Source organism: Idiotropiscis lumnitzeri, chromosome 17 (assembly GCF_059441095.1).
Source record: "Idiotropiscis lumnitzeri isolate Australia: NSW breed Sydney's pygmy pipehorse chromosome 17, RoL_Ilum_1.0, whole genome shotgun sequence".
In the NCBI taxonomy this organism is placed as follows: Eukaryota; Metazoa; Chordata; class Actinopteri; order Syngnathiformes; family Syngnathidae; genus Idiotropiscis; species Idiotropiscis lumnitzeri.
Window position 1 is genome coordinate 5,436,771 of NC_142407.1, and position 20,647 is coordinate 5,457,417.

General features: G+C 39.2%; 1 protein-coding gene across 4 annotated transcripts in view; it reads right to left on the bottom strand.

Annotated features, from left to right (window-relative positions):
* Positions 1-9,388: 9,388 nt before the first annotated feature.
* Positions 9,389-20,647, bottom strand: part of gabrg2 (gamma-aminobutyric acid type A receptor subunit gamma2) — a 44,632-nt gene continuing 33,373 nt past the window's right edge. Inside the window, exons 8-10 of one of the 4 annotated variants that reach the window (XM_088280496.1) lie at positions 20,116-20,321; positions 18,295-18,318; positions 9,389-13,824 (exon numbers count right to left, since the gene is read on the bottom strand). In XM_088280496.1, the coding sequence (XP_088136622.1) occupies positions 13,543-13,824; positions 18,295-18,318; positions 20,116-20,321 (512 nt within the window). In that variant the 3' untranslated portion in view covers positions 9,389-13,542. The remainder of the gene's footprint in view (positions 13,825-18,294; positions 18,319-20,115; positions 20,322-20,647) is intronic. The other 3 variants (XM_088280497.1, XM_088280499.1, XM_088280498.1) reach the window with 3 other exon arrangements.

The following is a 20,647-nucleotide window of genomic DNA, read 5'->3' on the forward strand; positions in this document are numbered from 1 at the left end:
CATTAGGCTACTATTATTTAGACGGCAACCTAGCTGGAAATCAATGGTTCCTCCTCTCTGGTTAGTTCTTCCAGACATTATTAATCAACAACCAATTCACTACGATTCACAATGTTCAATTATGTCCAGCAATGATATTAAACAAAACAGTAACTAGAGTCAAAAGAGGTCCGCATGGAAAAAAACCCATTTTATTTTAGATGAAACTGAACAAAAGCATTACAATATTATATGTCTTTGAAAAACCACGGTATTTAGAAAATAAAACATTAACAAGATTTATTCATTTCATTTTTTTCAAGTTCGACTGGCCAGATTATAACATTTTAACGGGCCGCATGTGGCCCCCGGGCCGTAGTTTGCCCACGCCTGCTTTCGATATCGTCAAATGATTGCGTTTAAATAAGCCTCATTGTTTGAGGTGAATGTTCGTGCTATTTGTCATTATTTTATGGAGCGGTTGAGAGAAATCAAGGAATGGAGACACATTTGATTAAAGTCACGTTGGCGTTCGGAGAGATTTCATCAATCAATGCTACATCTCTGGGTGTTCTCTCAAAGGCCAGCGGATACCCGAGGACTCTGCAGATGTATTCTTAGGGCATGTGATAGTATATTAAAATGAAAAAAATAAATAATAAACTCCCTGACCTTTTGTCAATACCTGTGATTCATCGTGTGACTTGACATTGCCATTTCAAGGCAAAGACTGCCTCCGTTGACAATTTGTATTTATCACTGATTTTATCAGACAGCTGTCAACTGCTTTTCAGTCATAAACCGTGTTTATGAGTTGTTGTTTTTTTTTTTTTTGCAGTTTCCTTATTTTGCGGCCAGTTTCATTGTTCAGGCTCCTTGGGAAAGGTACAAAGGGTTGCTGGGAAAAAAGGAGGCTCAACCAACCATGAAGCTCATTAGAGATGCTCAGAGCAGAGCTGCAGCACTGAATGGAGTCGACCAGGGTGTTGGGAGATGTGAGCGGGCTGCATCTTGAACATTTTGCCTTAGGAGTTGCTACAAGATCATACAACTGAGAAGGAACCTAACGGCAGAGTTTACTTCAAGTCACCTCGCGGGGAAAAATGGTGTCATTAATGAAGCCCTAGAGGAACTTGATCCACAGTAATGTGACCACAAATGGTAGACAAGTTTGGAGTATCGACTTGGTTTGGACCGTAGCATTCAGCCCATAACAATGTCAGTATATTTTTTTGACATCTTACTAAAAAGTCAAAATATTGATGAAATAGCAGCAACATTTCAAAGTACAATGTGGTTTGGTTTACATTGTGGTCGAAATCGAAATATAAACTTGTTTCAGCACGAAGGCGTAATGGACTTTATCATACCTTATACAAATCGCGACGTCTGTTATTTGAATATTTAAATACCATGTCCGATCGGCAGATGCGAAGGAGGCAAAATGAGAACAGATCTTTTCTACTTGTAAACATTTTCGAAATGTCTGAAACAAAAATGACCTCAATATGTCCTGTTTTTAACAATGTGATTTTAAGCCCAGGAATTCACTGCCATAGGTAGGTGTACACATTCCGCCATTGTGCTGAATCACAAAGGGAGAGACAACTGACAGTGAAAAACAAAATCTTTACATATCACAGGAACGAGCACAGGAATGGAGGCGGTCCATTAAATGCAGTGAAGGATGAAGTGGCATCTATGTTATCTCTTTCACCTTCCTGAGAGCCTTAAAAGCGCGTATGAAGCGCCTCAGTCGATGGGAGAGTACGCAGAGGTCCAGATTTGACAGGGAACGCCCACATTTTACAGTTGCTCCACCCAGAGCGCGTATCTGGACCGAAGGTACGTAAATGAGAGACTTAAGTTGACGCGAGAATCAGCACAGATATAAAAGCACACAGCTGTTTGCCTTTTCCCCTCGTGTGCAAATTCGAGAATATGGGCCCCTTTTGCGCAAATGTGCTATATATTCTGTCTCTACGAGTTATTCAGCTGCACGTTTGGGTGAGTCATTACGACCTGAGGGTACCGGGCAGTCAAGGCAACAACTCATGCAAGCGTTGGCCCTTCAGCCCCGGGTGGGAAGTGAGGATCCACTTTTCCAACGAGACATGTCTGCTGCTGCTGGAGTCACCTCAGGGAGACCGGACAGAGGCGCTCATGTGGAAAGAGAGCGCGGGAGAGAAGAGAGCAAGTGTCAAGGGAAATGTGCTGAAGTGTGATCTAAAAGTAGCCCACACCCTAACACCCCACTAGTGTTAACACATAGATGGATACACCAGGGGTGAGACAAAATATCAATACAGAGAAGTATCACATCTCTTGTCATACACACAAATAAAGATTATGGCTTACTTTCGGATCATTCAGACACTACCTTTACGGATTCGTAGGTGGGACTCCATGCAGGAACACATTTTGAAGTTAGCCGACAACCAGGAAGTAACAAAGAGGCCGTTCCCGCTCGTAGCTCCGTTGATGTTTACACTCTGAAATCACTCTGCCAGACCTCCTCCTATTGGATGGGCCTTCTACTCTCAGGTAGAACATGTTCCTATTTTTTATTGCCGTTGTCGAAGGCCGATACATGACTGATCAGGTGAAGTGTTTGAATGAGAGGCTCAGCGTTTAAATATCTCCGGAGGAACGTCAAGTCCCAGCCATTGGATTGATGAGTGTCTCCAATGTGCTGGAAGCAATGAGGCGAGTGGCACAGATTAAAGTTTATGTCCATCAAACACAACCATGCCCATAAATGTCGCACTTACCACACCCGTGATGCATCACGGCACAGTCTAAATAAGCTAAATGGCGGACAATCGTTGCCTCAAAAATTGATAGCCTCCGTTATCACAAAAGATAGCTTTCTTAAATATTACATGCAAAGTAGGTTCTAAATAAGGAACGCTGCTACAGTTTTCAGCATCTGTGATTTATCTGCGGAATTACCCAAAGCATCCATTCATTTCACTGTGAAGAAGCAAATCTTTGAGCGATTAAAACCTTTTTCCCCCCATTTGTTTTATTATTTTTATTACACCTGCAGCCTTCTCTCGCATGGTAATACTCAACACAAGGGATGCGCAGTCGACATCCGTGATTCCCCGAAGGGTCGTTCCAAACTTTTTTCCCACCCATTTCCTGCCTCGTGGCGACCAATCTTTCCAAAGAGATCACTGTAGCAAAATGTAAATGACATCTGACAGGTCTGCTGGCGGCCATAAAGACCACTATATATTATTTGAATGGCTTTTTAGTGAGTTTTAACGACGTCTATCCTTCCGCAATGTCAGACGGTATCTTCTATGAAAAAACGATGCAGATGAATGACCTTTCTTTGGTAAAAACATGTTTTTGATAATTAGAGGATACCTGAATGAATGTGTGGGTGTTCATGCATGTAGGTCATATTAAGTAGGTTAGAAAAAAATGTTGTACATGTGTCAGCTGTGTTCAAAGCAACCTGCACCTGTGGCATGCAAGCATAAATACCTGAAACCCTTTTTTATTTTTTTAATGGTACTGCATATATACTGTTGACATATTTTGAAAATTCTGCTGTTAACACCTTGGGGTCCCTTGAAACCAACAGAAACTTAAAATATCTTTTCTTTCTAAACAGCAGACGGTAAATAATCTATTTGATTAAAAAACGTCTGGTAACGTCCCAACTTCCGCATTTGAACACACTGAAGTTGTGTCTGAAGCATCGAATCAATAAAGCTGCTGATACACTTCGCCACAATGCTACAGGTTTTCATCATTCCAAATAGTAAAAGGCTTTCTGCTGCTTAGTTTGTCAAGAACCGATTTTGTTTTGAGAAAATTGCTTTGGACAGAACAAACTACTCACGTTGGAGTATGATGGCCAATTAGTCCTGAACAACTTTTTGAGGGCAACATATCCTCCACGACCGAGATTCCCACGTTGCCGTCGTGTGGAGGCTTGAGCGGCTCCCTGGAGTGCAGCTAGCACTCTGGGGGCCTGACTAAGAGGAATCTCACCCTGGTGGTCGAACCAAGCGTTAAAACTTGCTCTCGACTACACACCTCAAAAATGGAATGGCTTTCAGGGATGAGACAGGCAGTGTGAAAACCACACGAAACTACTACTACTAGGGCAACATATCACCTTTTAAATATTAAATAAATTGCTTTTCCATTCTTCATCCATCCATAACGGGACCTTAATAACAAGTGCACCTTTGTACCGACTTACCGGGAGTCACGGCTGGATCAGATTTTTTTTACTTTGTGTTGCGAGCCCAAGTTTGAGGCATCTCACTCACAAGTTTAGAAACAAGTCAAATGAGCTAGTAGGGCAGTTACTCAACATATGAAACTCATTAGTCAAAATACAACTATATTTATTAAAAGTCTGAAGTAGCATGTCATCTGAGTCAATGAATAGTGTGGGTTTTGCAGGGCTGTGAGAAATGCAATATACAACTGTTTATTGAATCCATGCTACACATCTTTTATATGATAACATCAGCAACTCGGTGCAAATGATGTGACAACAGAGTCAATTAATTCCTAAATTTCTAAAAATCGAAAGAAATCCATCCTGCAGCCCTATGGTTTTGATGGCTACCATCATTTCTGGTATGGTCACCACGAGTGAATTAAAAGTTTAATTGTTGCAAGAGTAATTTTCAAGACAAACCAAATCAAAGCTCCAGAAAGAAGAAACATCTGAACTAGTGATGGGTGAATGAAGCTTCAAATCTGCTTCATGAACCAGTTGTAGTATTTTTGGACTTCAGTAGATGGCACACTCTGTTCAACATTGGGATGAAAGCACACTGACTTGACATTTTTTAAACCCTTTATTTAACCCAACAGTGCCATCTAAAGGACTCGAAAATACAACAAATGGTTCATGAAGCAAATTTGAAGCTTCATTTTCCCATCACTAATCTGAACTCCTGAATCTTAGATTCGCTCTGTTGGCATGCTACTTGAAGTCATTTTCTTAGTGTGAATAAAAAGTCAATCACCTGACTGAATACATCCGACCTGCTCACTGAGCAGAAGTTTAGCTACAAGTGAGTTTTAATATGTTTTCTGTTTAAAGTGTGTGGGACAGGTAAACCCTGAGCTGGTCACTTGACTCTTTTTTTCCCGTCAGTCCCCCGCCCTCCAGCCGCGATCTCGGTACCGTTCCGGCCTCGACTCCCCCACCTTATTCAGAAAACTTGTCGGCTCCCGACCCCGTTCTCTGCCCCCCAAACGACTCTGTCTTCTTCTTTTTTCTTTTCCACGAACGTACGCACTTTTGGTGTTACAGGGATTGGGTTCCGTGATGTCAGAATAAGGAAATCCAGGCACTCTGTTTCACGTCTCTTCATACACAAACTGTTGGTAGTGGTGCTTTATTGGCAATTTTTCCCCGTTTGCCTATTTCGCGAGTAGGTTCATCACACGCATGAGAGCCGATTTGTGGGCCGGACTAAAATCAACCACTGGTCTGTGTTAATCAAACCTTTTGTCACCCCTTTGCCAAAAAATGGTCCAGAGGGCTGGACCATTCCAGACTGCGTCGTTCATATAAACTTTTACACTTAAACTATACATTTTTCTCTTTCGCCAATTTTTACCTACAGCGGGTGAGTCTGACGGAACATATTCCCCTTGATGAATGGATTCAGGGTTATACCTCTTATAGTTATTTTCTTTGATATCGACTGGATTCTCAGGTGAATATGCTGCATTTTAAGAGGATAAATACACACCCACGTAATGTTCCTCATTGATTCTTAAAGTGAGGACATGTCGGGGATTATGGTGATGCGAGTAGTGCTGAAGGTTTGTGCGAGTCCTCAGGGATGGGTGCTAATATAACGTGCTTTGCAGTGTGTTTATGTACAAGCTCAGTGGTCCCAGTGCAATAAGCATCCTATTCATCATCTGCCTGCGGCGATTGCGGATTGGTGCGTCTTGACTGTTAAGCCGCGGTAATTAATCCGTGTTTATGTCATGTCTTTGGCTAAGGGAAGAGGAACTTGTGCAACCTAGACCTTCTCGATGTTACTGAGCCACAGCGGATTACCGTGGAGCAGGAACAGTTAAATACATACAAGCAAAAATGTTAATGTGGGTTGTACACGTCACATGCACCAGCCTTCACGTCCGAGGAAGGTCAAATCCTTTTACGGGTGACATTTTAACACTGGCGTCATAAAGTGAGCAGTTCAACGGTCAATAAATGTCAACTCTAATGATGCGTGTATTGATGGACCGGGGTGGTTGATTCAGTACGGTCATTACGTTTGTTTAGGATCTCCATCAAAGTACCGTTGGTATTAACAAAATAAATTATCACTTCAATGTGCAATGAAAAATGTGTAACTCAACATTTTATGAAATTATCACTTTATTGTGAAAAACAACACAAATGATAAAACTAAAATCAAATATATACTGTACAAAAATTCTTCTGTGTTTGTGGATTTTGTGACTACAAAATATACACGTATAATGTATTTTTCTCATTCAGGTAAAAAGAGCAAGGTTTTTATTTGACTGTAAAAAATCTAGGTTACGGTGTGAAAAAAGCAACAGCAAGTAGTCAAAGATTGAAATTAAGATGGCACAGCTCATGTGGCTCCATCTTCCATTTCAATTAAATTTGAAAAATATCCCCAATCCAATTACATCCCAAGGTTGTCAAGTTGCATATGTACGGAGCTCCGTACATATGAATTGTAATCTAATGAAAAACAATTTTTTTCATGTTTCAGAGAAAAAGAAGCGGGTCAGCAAAATGTGGAGATCCATTTTTAAATTATATATGAAATTGAAGGCTATAATGTGTAAAAAGCCTAAGCTAGTACTTGGCAATAAACGTTTCAACATTGGAGTGCTGCGCTAATGTGGCTTATTACCAAAATGTCGCTCCTCCTGAAATGTATCCAATGTTTTTCCAGTTTCCAATGTATCCGAGTAGCCAGTATTCCAGTATCCAAAGTTGGTATCCAATAAAAATCTCCAAATGTATTTTGGGGATTTTCACACAAATTTCAAGTATATGCTTTGCATCTGAAAGTGTCTTTTGCATTTGGATAGACAAACTATTCGTAATTTTTAAGTTACAAAGAATCCAAAACAATGCTAATCCATCTAATTTATTCTGGTTTCCACAAAAACAAATAGAAATGACCTTTTTAGGGTCAAGTTGTTAAAAACAGTGGATTTAACATGAACTGTCATCAGTTTAAAAGGCTGTAAAAACAATGAATGATGCGAAGATATTTATTTCTTTTTGTTAAAGATGTTAGGCCTGTTACCATGGTGACTGAGAATCAAGCTTAGGTATATGACAATTTAGCGATTGTCATTGGGTTTAGCAACTTTTCCGACCTTTCTATTTCTTTTAAGAAGCATCACTATTTTCGAAACTTTAAAACTCTTGACTTGAAATTATTGCCGCTTGTGCGAAGCCACTATTAGCTATAACATTCTGACTTGCACATAAATATGTGAAAAAAACACTCTACCTTTGACATGATTTTAGATTTTTAATTTTTTTTTAAACATGATTAAATTCTGAATATATGCCCTCAAAATTGTTTGTACAATAAAGAGTATAACTGCCAATAACTTAAAGGTAGTAGTCAATCCCTGATACTCACATTATCGCGGCATAAAGTTCACCTGAGTTCCTCTAGGGTACAGCATGTATTTCTTCCTTTTAGATTAGATTAGAGAGAAAGAAAAACAACACCAAAATTCAGTCAACTCACACTGTGTAAAGACAAACATGGTGATGAAAGCGTGAGAACAAAGCCTAGAGAGATGATTCATGCGCAGAATGCATTATTAATAATACACTCGCAATCTCTGCACTCGGTTGCCCACTGAAGAAGTTGAGTTGATGAAAGGGTGCTGTGATGCGACCGCTTCATTGGCTGTCCACTGCAGCTGCCACCCAGCCTGGTCGAGTCACAAGTGCCTGTTCTGCAGGGCATGGGGGGACAGCGGGACACTAGTTTGTTCGCTTGCCTGGATAGAATTGACTGAACAGGATGGACTGATAAAGAGCTGTTTCTATGGAAAAAAATAGTGTTTTTTTTCAGAGATCTTAATGTCACAGTTGAATCCAGTATTTTATTTATTAATTTTTTTGATGTCCTCAAAAAAGGACACTAGTGATGATGAAAGTGTGTCGATGATGATAATAGAAGCAAAACAGAACTTACGTGCAATAACCTTCAAGTTTCTATACTAGCCTTTTGTCCTTGTCAGTGTTGTTAGAGAGTGGGAGGCAATCCATCTGATTTTGGAAAATCTTGAGATCAAACCCTGAACCTTGGAACCATGAGGCAATCGTGCTAACCACTTTCCAAAAGTGCTAGCAAGAAGAATTAATGTACTTAACAGTAAAGAAAATTAAACCAAACCATATTATCGTCTAGAAATGCCTGCTAGCTTAAGGGTAACAAATGATACAAAATACTACAAGCTAGTGGATATTCAAAGAGATGTTGATCCATTGAATTTTTTTTTTTTTTAACCCCCCCCCCTAAGAAAACAATACTAGTGATGACAAGGTGGAAGTGTGATGACGATAATCAGATTGGATTTTCTGATTTTGGGACATCCAGAGAATGGTGTCACGTTTCAAAACCTGAAGCTTCGAACTTTGAGGCAGTCATGCTAACCAATTGTCTCAAGTAAAATGAATATAGTTAACTGTAAAGAAATTTAAGTAAATGAAATATTATCGTCAAGCAAAGCCTGCTAGCTTAATGCTAACATCCAATTCAAATTACTATTTACAAGCAAGCGGATATTCAAAGAGGTTTTTCTATGGAGAAATTCACTTTTTCAAGCGATGTTGATGCCACAGTTGAACCCCACCTTTGTCCTTGTAAGCGTGAGCAGTAGCCAATCCATCTGATTTTTGAAAATCCAGAGGTAGGTTTCAAACCCTGAACCTTAGACCTGCGAGGAAGTCGTACTAACCACTTTTCAAATGCGCTGCTTCATAAAATTAATGTAGTTAATTGTAAATAAAAATTGAACTAAACGATATCTTATCATCTAACAAAGCCTGCTAGCTTAATGCTAACATACACGTAATACAAAATAGCTAGCGGAAATTCAGATAGACGCTACGTCAATTATAACCTTCAAGCATCTGCTACTTAAACACATGGAGCAGCAACACATACATTACAAACATAATATATATAATTACTCATAGGAATCTGATCTCTCTGCTTTGTGTGAACAACGCTTACTTGAGCACAGTCCGGAGTTTCTCTGCCTCTTTTTGCTTTTAATTATCGTAAACTACATATGTTGCATAGATTTTAACTTGTATTTTATTATTTTAATCATTATTTCTATACAGCGGGCGGTTAAAATATCTCCATTAGAATAACTTGAACAGACATGAAGATAAATGAACCAATTTTATTGTAAAATTTCACAGCGATGTGCAATTCCCTTATGAAAAGTACGTTTTGATACTAAGCAGACGCTCTGCCCCCGTTTTGTACACACAACCCAAGAATTACATAGTCGATACCAAATAACGCATGGAAGCAGGAGAAGTTGATCCATTTTGCTCTCTGACACCGATTCGAATGCTTCAGTTTTTATTTCATCAATTTTTTTTCCAACATAGATAGCAGTAGAAAATGTTTTGCGTGTGCTTGTAAAATAAATCACAAAAGAAATACAATGAGGATACAAACAAACTGATTTGGTCCGATTTGATGAACGTCCTGCGAGTGAAACTAAACATTCAACATGCACACACTTCATTGCAATCCCCACGTGTTTACATTTGACACATGATGAATTAACTACAACTAATGCAGGATATTTAATTTTCTTTTTTTTTTGTCATCTGCACCATTGTAGGATTTCAGATTAAGGATATAATAAGTACAGTGATATGTTTGCAGCCCGAATACACAAATAGATAAGTTGCAGTGCAAGGTCAGATGTCATTGTCTTCATTTAGAATTGAACCCACCCAACAAACACTTGTACAAACAAAAATGATGTGTAGTTTATTTTTCTATGTGTCAGTTTAGCATCTAAGTCTGTAGAACGGTAAGTGCAAAAAACACGTGAAGAGCAGTCAGGTAAAGATGACATAATAGTTGGTTAGACAACTAGTGTGGCAGGTCAGGAACATAGCAGGATAGAAGGACCGATAGATTCAAAACATGTACAGGAAAATATGAATGATGGCCTGCCAATGTTTTCTTCTGAGGATTCTTCTGGAACAAGCAATTAAAGTGTATTTGATCCAGAAATGTTTAACCTGGAAATGCTGATCAGACAAATTTTATATATATATATATGTGTGGGGGTGTGCGTGTGTGTGTGTATAAGACATTTTGTGTGGGATTTGGATGACTTCATCAAATTGGAAAAACCCGCTGATAAGAAAATTGGTTCCCCACACTCGTTTTAGGTTGACGATGTCTAGTAAAAAATGAAAAATACAAATCAATGAAACAATGTCCCTGGAAAAATGTTTTTTTTTTTCACACCCAGCGAAGCTAAAGCTCCATTTCAGCAGTCACATTTGAGCAAACAGGGGACAGACCTCGGTGAGAACATCGACCACAACATAGAAAGAACACAAGAGAAGTTAGGCTAAAGCTCCACTAACAGACTGACGAAAAAAAATTAAATAATCCACTCTTGTTATGAATGCATTAATTTTCTTTTTTTTAAGACGATATGAACATAAGTACAATTTATTCCCATGAAATAAATACATTAAATAAATAATAAATACCCCAACCCTTGGATTATTCTATGCCATTAAATAAATCTAATATGCTGTAATTTTACATCATGTGACAAGCTGAAATTACAAAATATATATTTTATATAGACCCTTTTCATTTCTTTCTTTTTTTTTTTTAGAAAATCCAAAGGGTTTTCTTCTTTTCATAATTTATATACATTACAATGTGATTCACACGCGTTCTTTTGTGCGACGACAGCAAATTTTAATCAGAGATGCCTTTGGTTCCCTATTTTTAACACTGTATTCAAAATGTATTTGTTATTTTCCCTAGCACATCATATTTTGGCGAGATTTTCAATTTGTTGTTTTTAAGTTTGACCAATAAACGCGTGCGCAATACTGATTTTTCTATGCGTTGTAATGAATAGCTATGACGTTAAAAAAAATCCACCTGCTGCTTGAACCAAACCCTAAATTCATAAATATTACTAAATGGCATCCAATATTAATAATAATTCTTGTTATGAACACCTGATGTGCAAGAGAAAAAATATTAGCAGATTCGGAATCGTCGCAAAAAAAAAAATCAAGTTAACTTGCATCTCAGATTAAAAAAAAAATGGTAAAAATTTGTTGACTAGTGTTATTGAGGTGATCTATCAAAAACGCTATTTTTTTTTCTCCCTCCCGTATTTTCAGTGTTATATATTACACAACATTATACAAAACATTTACATCGCAGCCATTGTGTCCCCTCTCAGTACAACACCATTCAAAGCAAAAGGATCAGAGGAAATGAACATTTGTGACTTTCGGCTGAAACAGACATAAAGTGAGATGTTCCGTAATAAGGCTGGCAAAACTGTTAAAAAAAAAAAAAACACTTAAGCATTGTATTTTGTGTCATCTAAGAAGAAGTGAGCTCCACAAATGATCGGCCGGTATCTGCACCGACATCCGCTTTGGAATGTTGATTAGTTACGAGGTCTTCTTTGTGATAACTGCAGTTTTCTCAAGCAGTGAAGGGTAAGCACACATAGACAGTACTTTCCTTGTGTCGCTTCTTGCATACACGTAATGCTTTATGGAAATGTCAACTTTTAATGGTAAATGTTGCTTATGTTGAAAGTTGTGAGGAACATAAAAACTTGGGGCCGACCTTTCCACTTAAATGATATATTTAAACATATTTTTCATCATCTGGAATTAAACCCTGAATGATACCCAGCAGTAGCCGACAAAATAAATGCATGTTTTTTTTTTCTGGCCTTGAAAGGTGCATGCAATAAATATAAACACACTATGTGATAGTAAACTATTTACAGTATTTGTACAGTTGTCCAAAAACAGCGTCACCATCATCGCTTTTGACTACACACATAAAAATGGCAGACGATTAGTTGCGCTATCATCCAAATTAAAACTCATTTCAATTAAGGATGGGCATCGTAATCAATGAATTGGTCATTAATAATTATGTGCATTTGAAGCAGCTGTGGGAAAATGGAGTGCTAGCGCGCGACTTGTCTGCAACTGAAACAGACGCTCAAGTTTGCTGTCTGAAGTCAAAAACATCGGGAACTATGGGAAGTAGAAAATCTTCAATATGGCACAGGCCGCTTAATTCTCCATAAGTGAAAGGGACAATTCAAAGCAAAACAATCTAAAAAGTGATGATTAAGAATTCAGTCAGCTATTACTGTAAAATCCCGTGTATAATACGCTTAAAAAGAACAAAAAAAATTGTCCAATTCTTTGTGTGTTTGTGAGGGTGTTGGGGGGTGATTTATTTCAAGGGTTAGGCGGCTTACTAAGAAATGAAAATGTTTCACATCATTTAGACGTTTACCAGGGTAGTAAAATAGAAAATAGAATCACTGATTTTATCGCACATTTCCTAAGCAACATATGTGCTTCACAATACACAATTGATTGAAAGTGCAACATTTAAAGTAGTTACAGAGTTAGAGATTTAAATGCAAAGTAAAGAAATCAAATAAAGCTTCTAAAATTACTCAAAGTGCATTCAGTGCAAAAGCAACATTTTTTAAAACATGATTTTAAAAATACTTTTTATCTTAATCATAGCTGTTGAAAAAGAGCATTGTTTTTAATCTGGGTGTGAAAGCATTTACATTTTATTGGTATATTTTGAATCTTTGTACAGTGAAAAAAATAATTTTCAAGGGTAATTTTGTATTATGCAAGGAATGCGTATTAATCACGGGATTTTACAATCAGTATCCTGTCTTGCGGCAAAATGGAGCAAACTACTTGGCTGCACTGTTGACTTTGACAACCAGTTTGTCAAAAATTACGGCAACCATGGAAAGTTGAGCACCGCACATGCTACAATTCTACTCGGGAGACCACTTGCAACAAAACAGGAGTTTTAAACATTCTGCGAGAGAATCTTCATTGAGAAAATAATTAATCGGTTCATTGATAGTTCGGTGCACCATATAAAATGTCACCAAATGCCCATCCCTAATTAGAACACCTTGCGGCACTGTGGTACCTTGACTCGTTTACGTCCTTCTATTTCATTTCTATTTGTCCACAAAAAAATAAATAAAAACAAACCAAATGAGGCGTTGGCACAGTGAACAGAATATTATCACGCACACGAATAGTTCTAATTAGCGTTTATCGATCTTTTCATGCCGCTTAATGTAATGCTACAGGATTTGCGACGTCTGCCGCGCCTAAACTGATGAATCCGATCCAATGAAGAGGTCAAGTGGGGGAAGTGCACAAACCAAAAAAGGCAGCGTCCAACCCTCTTGAAGAAATGTCCCACACAACGTAAAGAGCGCGGTGATAAGGCTGGACGTGCGCTCTTAAAGATAGAGATAGGAGACCCAGTAGACCAGGTTGAAGAGACCGAACGCGGTGGGGAAGAAGATGCGCGCATACGAGTCAATCTTGGCGATGCGGATGTGCAAGCGGCCGTGTCGCCACGCCCCCGAGCGGCAGTCCTCGAAGCAGCAGAAGAAGCTGGTGCAGTCCTTCCCGTCCAGACACTCGTAGCCGTACTCCTCGTCGCGCTCCTGCATGTGCGTGGCGTTGTTCATCTGGATGGCCGTGGCCGAGCGTGGGCGGATGTCCACCGTGGGCGTCTGCTTTTAAACAGGAAGCCAACAATTAGATACCTTCATGAGTAGAACTGAACAATTAATCCAATTGAAATTGACAACATATATATATTACATGGTTTATTTTACCTTTGTTTTAGTGTAAAGACCAAAATATTAAATCTATTATTTATTGTAGAGAGGAAAAAAATTTCAACGATATAATTTATCCAAATCATTCAGTCGTACTTCTGAGACCTAACGGGTGGGGTCTCATTTGCGCTGCCACTTTCTTTTGGTGCCATTAGTCAGCAATATGTAATTAGCACCTTCTCTGTGCATAATCAAGTCTTTTAAAGTCAAGAATGCACAAATAGTGCGATAAGTACCCCCCAAGTGGTTTTAATTAACTGGATCCATCGTGACAATGGTTCAGTGTATTGTGAAGGCCCCAATGCAAATTACTGGAGGAGGAGGAGGGGATAATATTTCTCATCACAGGTTAGCGTCCTTTAACACCTATGTAGAACTAGTACCAGTGTTTCTCACTTCTCACACTGAGACAAGCAGAAAACCGCAACACCACTCACAAAAAGTTCAGGATATTATTCGGCTGCTGCATGAAGTTTTGGGATGAACCTAAAATGCGCAATAACCTTTAGAGGTAAACTTCACATATTTTCTCAACTTTTAAATCCTAACTGTTCAATGTTTCACTACTTTATGTGCAACTTTTTTTCTGACAAAAAGCTGAACGGTAAAATTTTACAAGTGGTTGGCCATGAATAAACCGAATAATATTTATTGGTTCGATTACAATTGCTCTTTAAACATTCCTGATCACCATGCTGTACACATTTTGACATCATGAGACCAAGATGACCTAATTGTACCACACTTGCGTACATTTTTTTTCTGTTCATGTCATTGCCAGAGAAATGAGTTGTGCAAAAAGTTCGGAAACATTAAGCAGTTGGTTATATTAAATTCAAATGTAAAGGTAAAAGTGCATGTTAGGTTCATCCTGAAATTTCACTCATAATTTTTGAGAGTAGTGCATATTAATGGCATCACATAGCATGAAACCAAGTTATGATATCCATACTTGAGACCAGCCCAGTTTTTCGAAAAAGTGCTCACCACTAGAGGGCTCAAGCCATGTAGAGTATTTCTGAAGATTCTGAAAATAATTCCATAATTCCTCAAAAAGCGACCACGGCTCACCACCAAACAAAGTTCACAAATAGTACACAAACTAAATAAACTAAAAAGTAAATAAACGTGATCTCACTTCAAATTATTTGTTCTGCTTATCACTTTGTCTCCGGCATAAGATTATCTGTGGTAAATACATTTTGTACCAATAGGGTAAAATTGGGTCATTTCCGTTTTTTTCCCATGATTTGAGATTCTGAAAGGTGTGTAACGATCTAGTTTGTGCAGCAGTTCAAGAATACATTACATCATTACACCGTACAAGATGGAGCGCTTAGTTAACACCGTATCCATATTAATTAGATAGTTTTTTATTCAGCATTTTTTTTCAAAATTATATTTTCTGTAATTTTTATTATACTATAATCACAGCAACGTACGCATATGTACGGGTAACATCACAACTGTAGGAAGAGAACTGAAAACCATGAAACGCCTGTTATAGTATATCCATTTTGTTTCAAATGGCATTTTCTAGTGATTTACTGTTTCTACAAATCATTATATAATTTACAGTGTATGTGGGGAAAAATGCCTCCCTTGAAATGAATTCCTGGTTTTCTCCAAGTGTAAAATTATTATATAAGTATAAACCACAAACCCCCGTCGCCGTGTCTGTCATTCTCAAGGGAGACAATGAGTATTTGAAGATGCCATTTCCGTCCACTTTTTATCTTAAAAGTCATGGAACTTTCTGTTGCATAAATTGTAGATTCCACCCGTTTGGCAGATTAAATGCTTTGGCAGCACTGGAAGGATCCTCGACCTTGCTGATAAACTGAGGTGTCAAACCTGTCTCCTCGAAAGAGTCGGCATGTCGAGCATCCCAAAAAGCTCAACAAGCAATTCACGTCACGACTTCCCATGAAAAAAAGTGCCATTTGCTCTCTGTGATTCTGTTCTTTATGCTCTCTGGTTATAAAAGAAGTAAAAACCTTGTGAAAATAGTCTCTGCATAGGAGTCCATACATTAAAAATGATTATTGATTGATGTCTACCGTAGGTCACGATGACAGCAACAGAAGAAACACTGCTGGTTTTTCAAAAATGCTATTATGCTGTTAGCATGCGTCCTTCAAGAAGCTTAAAATACTTCAACTTGACTTGACAGATCATTCCCTACAGCCTCGTTTAGCCCGGCACTTGTGCACAAACCCGTTGTCCCTTTTGAAAACGACACATAACCCCATATGGAAAACAACATATGGGTCGCTTTGAGCCCTTAGTCATTTTTTTAGGGGGTCCGAATGAACGGACAGTATGTTGAGTTAATGAGGGGATTAAGGCGAGCAGGTTATGACTCAGTTCTCAAAGGGGATTTTTTATTATTATTTTTTTTTAACTGGAGGCAGTGCAATGAGTGGAAGCTCAAGCAGAAAGGAGCATTAGCCACGTCCCGCTCACGCCGGGCTGTGCTGGGTTGCTGTAAGCAAACAAAAAAAACAACCCAAAACAAAGGAGCAACACAGTGACGCTGGCAACTTTAACTGACTGAACAGTAGACAACCTCTCAGAAAACAAGGTGGTTCAAGTCTCATAACAGTAATTCCCACTCGTCTTGGTTGAAATTATTTTCCAAAGCAAATTAATGGCAAACCTCTAGTGAGAAGAGAAGGTTTGTACACTATATGGACACAGGTGTGGGCATACGGGAAGCTTTTTTCTTCCGTTAAGAAAAATAACATGCTTTTTATGACATTATACAAGATAATTGGAGTGTCTGTGAGGTCATCTTGTTGTCACTACTCGCCCAGGTGAAAAGAATGCACATTCTGACTTTTATATCCGTCAATGGCAGTGAATGAGTTAATCAGTTTTGCATTAAGAATTTGTACCTCCAAATCTGAGGTCGGGCAAAGTCAGAATTGCGCCATATGGGTGTTGGGAGAGAAGTCCTCCTCCTCAGGTGGAAGAGTTGGAGTGTCACGGGTGCTTGTTCTTGTCAACGTGTGGGAAACATGGATGTGTGCGGTGCCTGCTGCTTCGCAGCATCTTAGTGAAGAGAGAGCTGAGCCAAGAGGAAAAGCTCTCAATTTAGTAGTCAATCTACTTTCTTCATCTAACCTATGGCAACAGGCTTATGCTTGTAAAAAGACACAATCACGTGCAGTGTCGAGGACTGGTGTCAAACCCAAGGCCTGGGGGCCAAATCTGGCCCGCGACCTAATTTTATCTGGCCCGTGAAGGGCAAATCATGTGCGTCAACTTCCGGTTTCTACCACATTTTCTTAAATTTTTACAACATTGAGATATGAGATATTGCCATTTATTTGTTATCAATCCTCCTCTTTTGAAATAAATTGAAGAAATTTTGAACATTTTTGAACTATTGACTGGCTTTTCATCAATTTGTTGTGTGTATGAGATAACACAAGTTGATCATCATTTATATGGGTTCACACAGTCATAACGGCCCACTGAGGAAAAACATAACTACGATGCGGCCCGTCCACCAAAATGAGTTTTACACCCCTGGCGTAGAGGATGGAATGTGTTTCCTTTTAAGGACATCGTAGGATGTACAGCTCAGTCATTACATGACCAGAAGTCAGTTAGGGGGTTCAGGTAATCATTTGATAATTCCAGCCCAAAAGGCATCTCCTGGTGAAGTGTTTGGATAATGTTCCACCTTGGTCACAGTTGAACTGGAAACTGAAGAGACCACTGTCCATATAGTGCAAGTGTAAATTTGGATTGTTGCTTGCTGCCTTCCACCTTGGACTCTTTCTTGTCTTACCTGATATTTAAAAGCACCTCTAATTAGACTCAACACATTGTGGGGGTTGTCTGTTTCAGTCTGTTAAGGCTCTGCTGACTCTGTAGGAAGTGTCAGGTTGAGAAGCCCAACGAACACAGAGGTAAAGTTTCACTGGCAGGGCGAGAGGTGCGGGGGTGGGGGGAAAGAGGAAGCTTTTGCAGCCGCACGCGCTGTGGTTAAGACGACAAGAGTGAAACAGGACAGAGGGAGCCAGAAGCAGTCTGGACTTAATGTTCTATTGGCTACATGATCAGTGGGATGCTCATTTAAATTGTTAAAAAAAAAAAGAAAAAAAAGTGCTTGAGTCTGGCTGGCTGGCTGCCTCCGCACTGTGCACAGCAGAGAACACCTTTAAAGTCATTTTTCTGAAACCTGTTCATCAAATGAGGAGGTGTATAATAAAAATGCAGGTAAGGTAAAGAGGGGAATTGATAGATGCATAGTTTTACTTTAAAACAGAAAAGCAGTGTGGTGCTTGAGGGCTCAAAGAGACCCCCCCCAAAAAAAATGCAGCAGAGGCATGCAGTTAGACACGGGCAATATACCTTGGAGGAAAAGAGCCGGAGGAGCTTTTGTCCAGACAGGAAACAAAGAATGTGAGGAATTGAATAAGAGAATAAACAACAACAAACAGAAAACGAGACATCAATAACCAGAATTCAAACGAAAGCGCAAGATAATGCATGAAAATTCCGCACCAGTCAGAATGGAAAGAGAGGAGATACTGTACAAAGACTTACATAGTATGGCAACAGATGGGGAAATGCATGGGGGACTAGCCTTATGTTTCAAAGTATTCTCTTGCATTACGCTTTCCCATTGCACAGCAGTGGAGCTTCAAAAATTCTACAGCAGAAAAAATACTGAATTCACAACTGTATTGATCGCGCTAGTCGTAATACTAATTCACAAAAATGAGGATTTAAAAAGAACGAGGGTCTCATTTATTTAATTCAAAACATTAGGATGTGAGCCATGCCAAGGCAGCAAATTTGTTCCGAGACGCGACGCAGGGTAACTAAGCATATGGACCGTGCGCAGCTAAGTGGCGAGGATTGACCTCAACCTTATGAACAATCTATTTGACAAATAAGTGACCGCTAGTCATTTATCAATATGATATCAGCTTGGCATGCTTGGAACCATGGCTAACCAGACACTGTGCAGTGGAAAAGCAGCATTAGCGTTGGTACCTTTTGCTCTAGTCATAGATTAATGTAACAAACTCATCAATAGCATGAGCTGTAAAACATGCGATGTATGTCATGAATGTCACCTTGATGAATCATGATCTAAATATAATATGACTCGTATTTCCAGTGTGTTCAGAATCACCAACTATTTGGCAGGACAGGTTCAGTCTAGCTGCATGATCTCTTGATGGATTCAAGGCTAGGCTGAAGCCAGCACCCTGACATGTGACATGGGTCTAAATTACAACTGTAACAGATGTGCAGCGGATTAGGTGACGGTTTGAGCTGAAGGACTCACTCACTGAGTAAGTCGAGGTGACAGTGATCGGGAAGATGCTCCCTTAGGGATACTAAGCTTTTTTTTTTTTCCTCCCACCGAGGATTAACGTCAGTGTAATACTTTGGGGGAGGGACAATGTGTATGTCATTGAACCTTAACCTACAGTGGATATATAAAGTCTACACAACCCTGTTCAAATGTCATTTTTGATATTGCTGCCTACATTTTAAGTAGCTTTGATTAACCCCAAATTTCAGCCGTTCTGTTATGTAGTTGAACAGCTGAACTTTATCAGAGGTTAATGAGCGGTACTTAAAAAGGGGAGTCGACCCAATTATTTTCTGCACAGTTTAATGCAAGGCCCACTAGTCGGAATATAGCATTGAGATTAAAATTGTGTTCGTGGAATGCGAGCAGCAAAATCCACCCGTTTTCATCCATCTCAGGATCCGTCAACTAAAAATGTCGTCACAGTTGCTCAAGGCTCAGCTAACGACAAATCATGGCTCAACTTCAGTAAACAGGTGAGGCGTGATTGGTTGCTACCTTAGCCGTAAGCAACTGTGATGTCATTTACAGTTGACAGAAGAGACAAAATGGCCGCCCTCTGAGACGGCCACAAACATCATATTAATCAAAATGCCATGATTTAACTAGTGAAGGTGCATACAACATTTTATGGCAAAGTTTTTTTGGGAGGTGACTTCCCCTTTAAATGGCAGTGCCTTTTTTTATTTTTTTTTTTATTTAACATGAATGGTTAATTCTGAGAGGTTGTGCAGACTTGTGCAACCACATGATTTTAGTGCCACATTTTTATTACCCTGTCTCGCTCCAAACAAACCCAAAATAGAAGATAAAAGACAAACTCGTAGATTTAGAAAGACACTCACCGGGTTTTTCTTCTTCTTGTCCTTTTTAGCGCTTGGCTTCCTATTACTGACAAAGTAGTGCAGCGTGCCGTACTCTATTAGTGCAGCAAAGACGAAGATGAAGCAGACGGACACAAACAGGTCCATGGCTGTCACGTAGGAGACTTTTGGCAGAGACTTCCTGGCTATGGTACTCAATGTGGTCATGGTCAGCACGGTGGTGATGCCTGGTAATGAAATAATAGACGATGGTTGTACACCAAGTTTCCAACTGTTGTAATGGTGGATATAACTACGGCACAAATCAGAATCTAAAATAGAAGCCACTCTAGTTAGAGGTTCTAAATTCTAGATTCCCAACACACGGCATTAGTGTGATGTGTTTTGAGTGCATCACCGTGAAAGAAAGACATCCTTAAGGGGAAAATATTGGAGATTTTAGTCTACTCTCGGATTTTCCTTATTCTGATTGGTGTACAATGGTTATGACAGACACAACATTCATTTTCCAGTGCCATTCTATCAAACTGCCTTCATGACAAGTCTGAATATA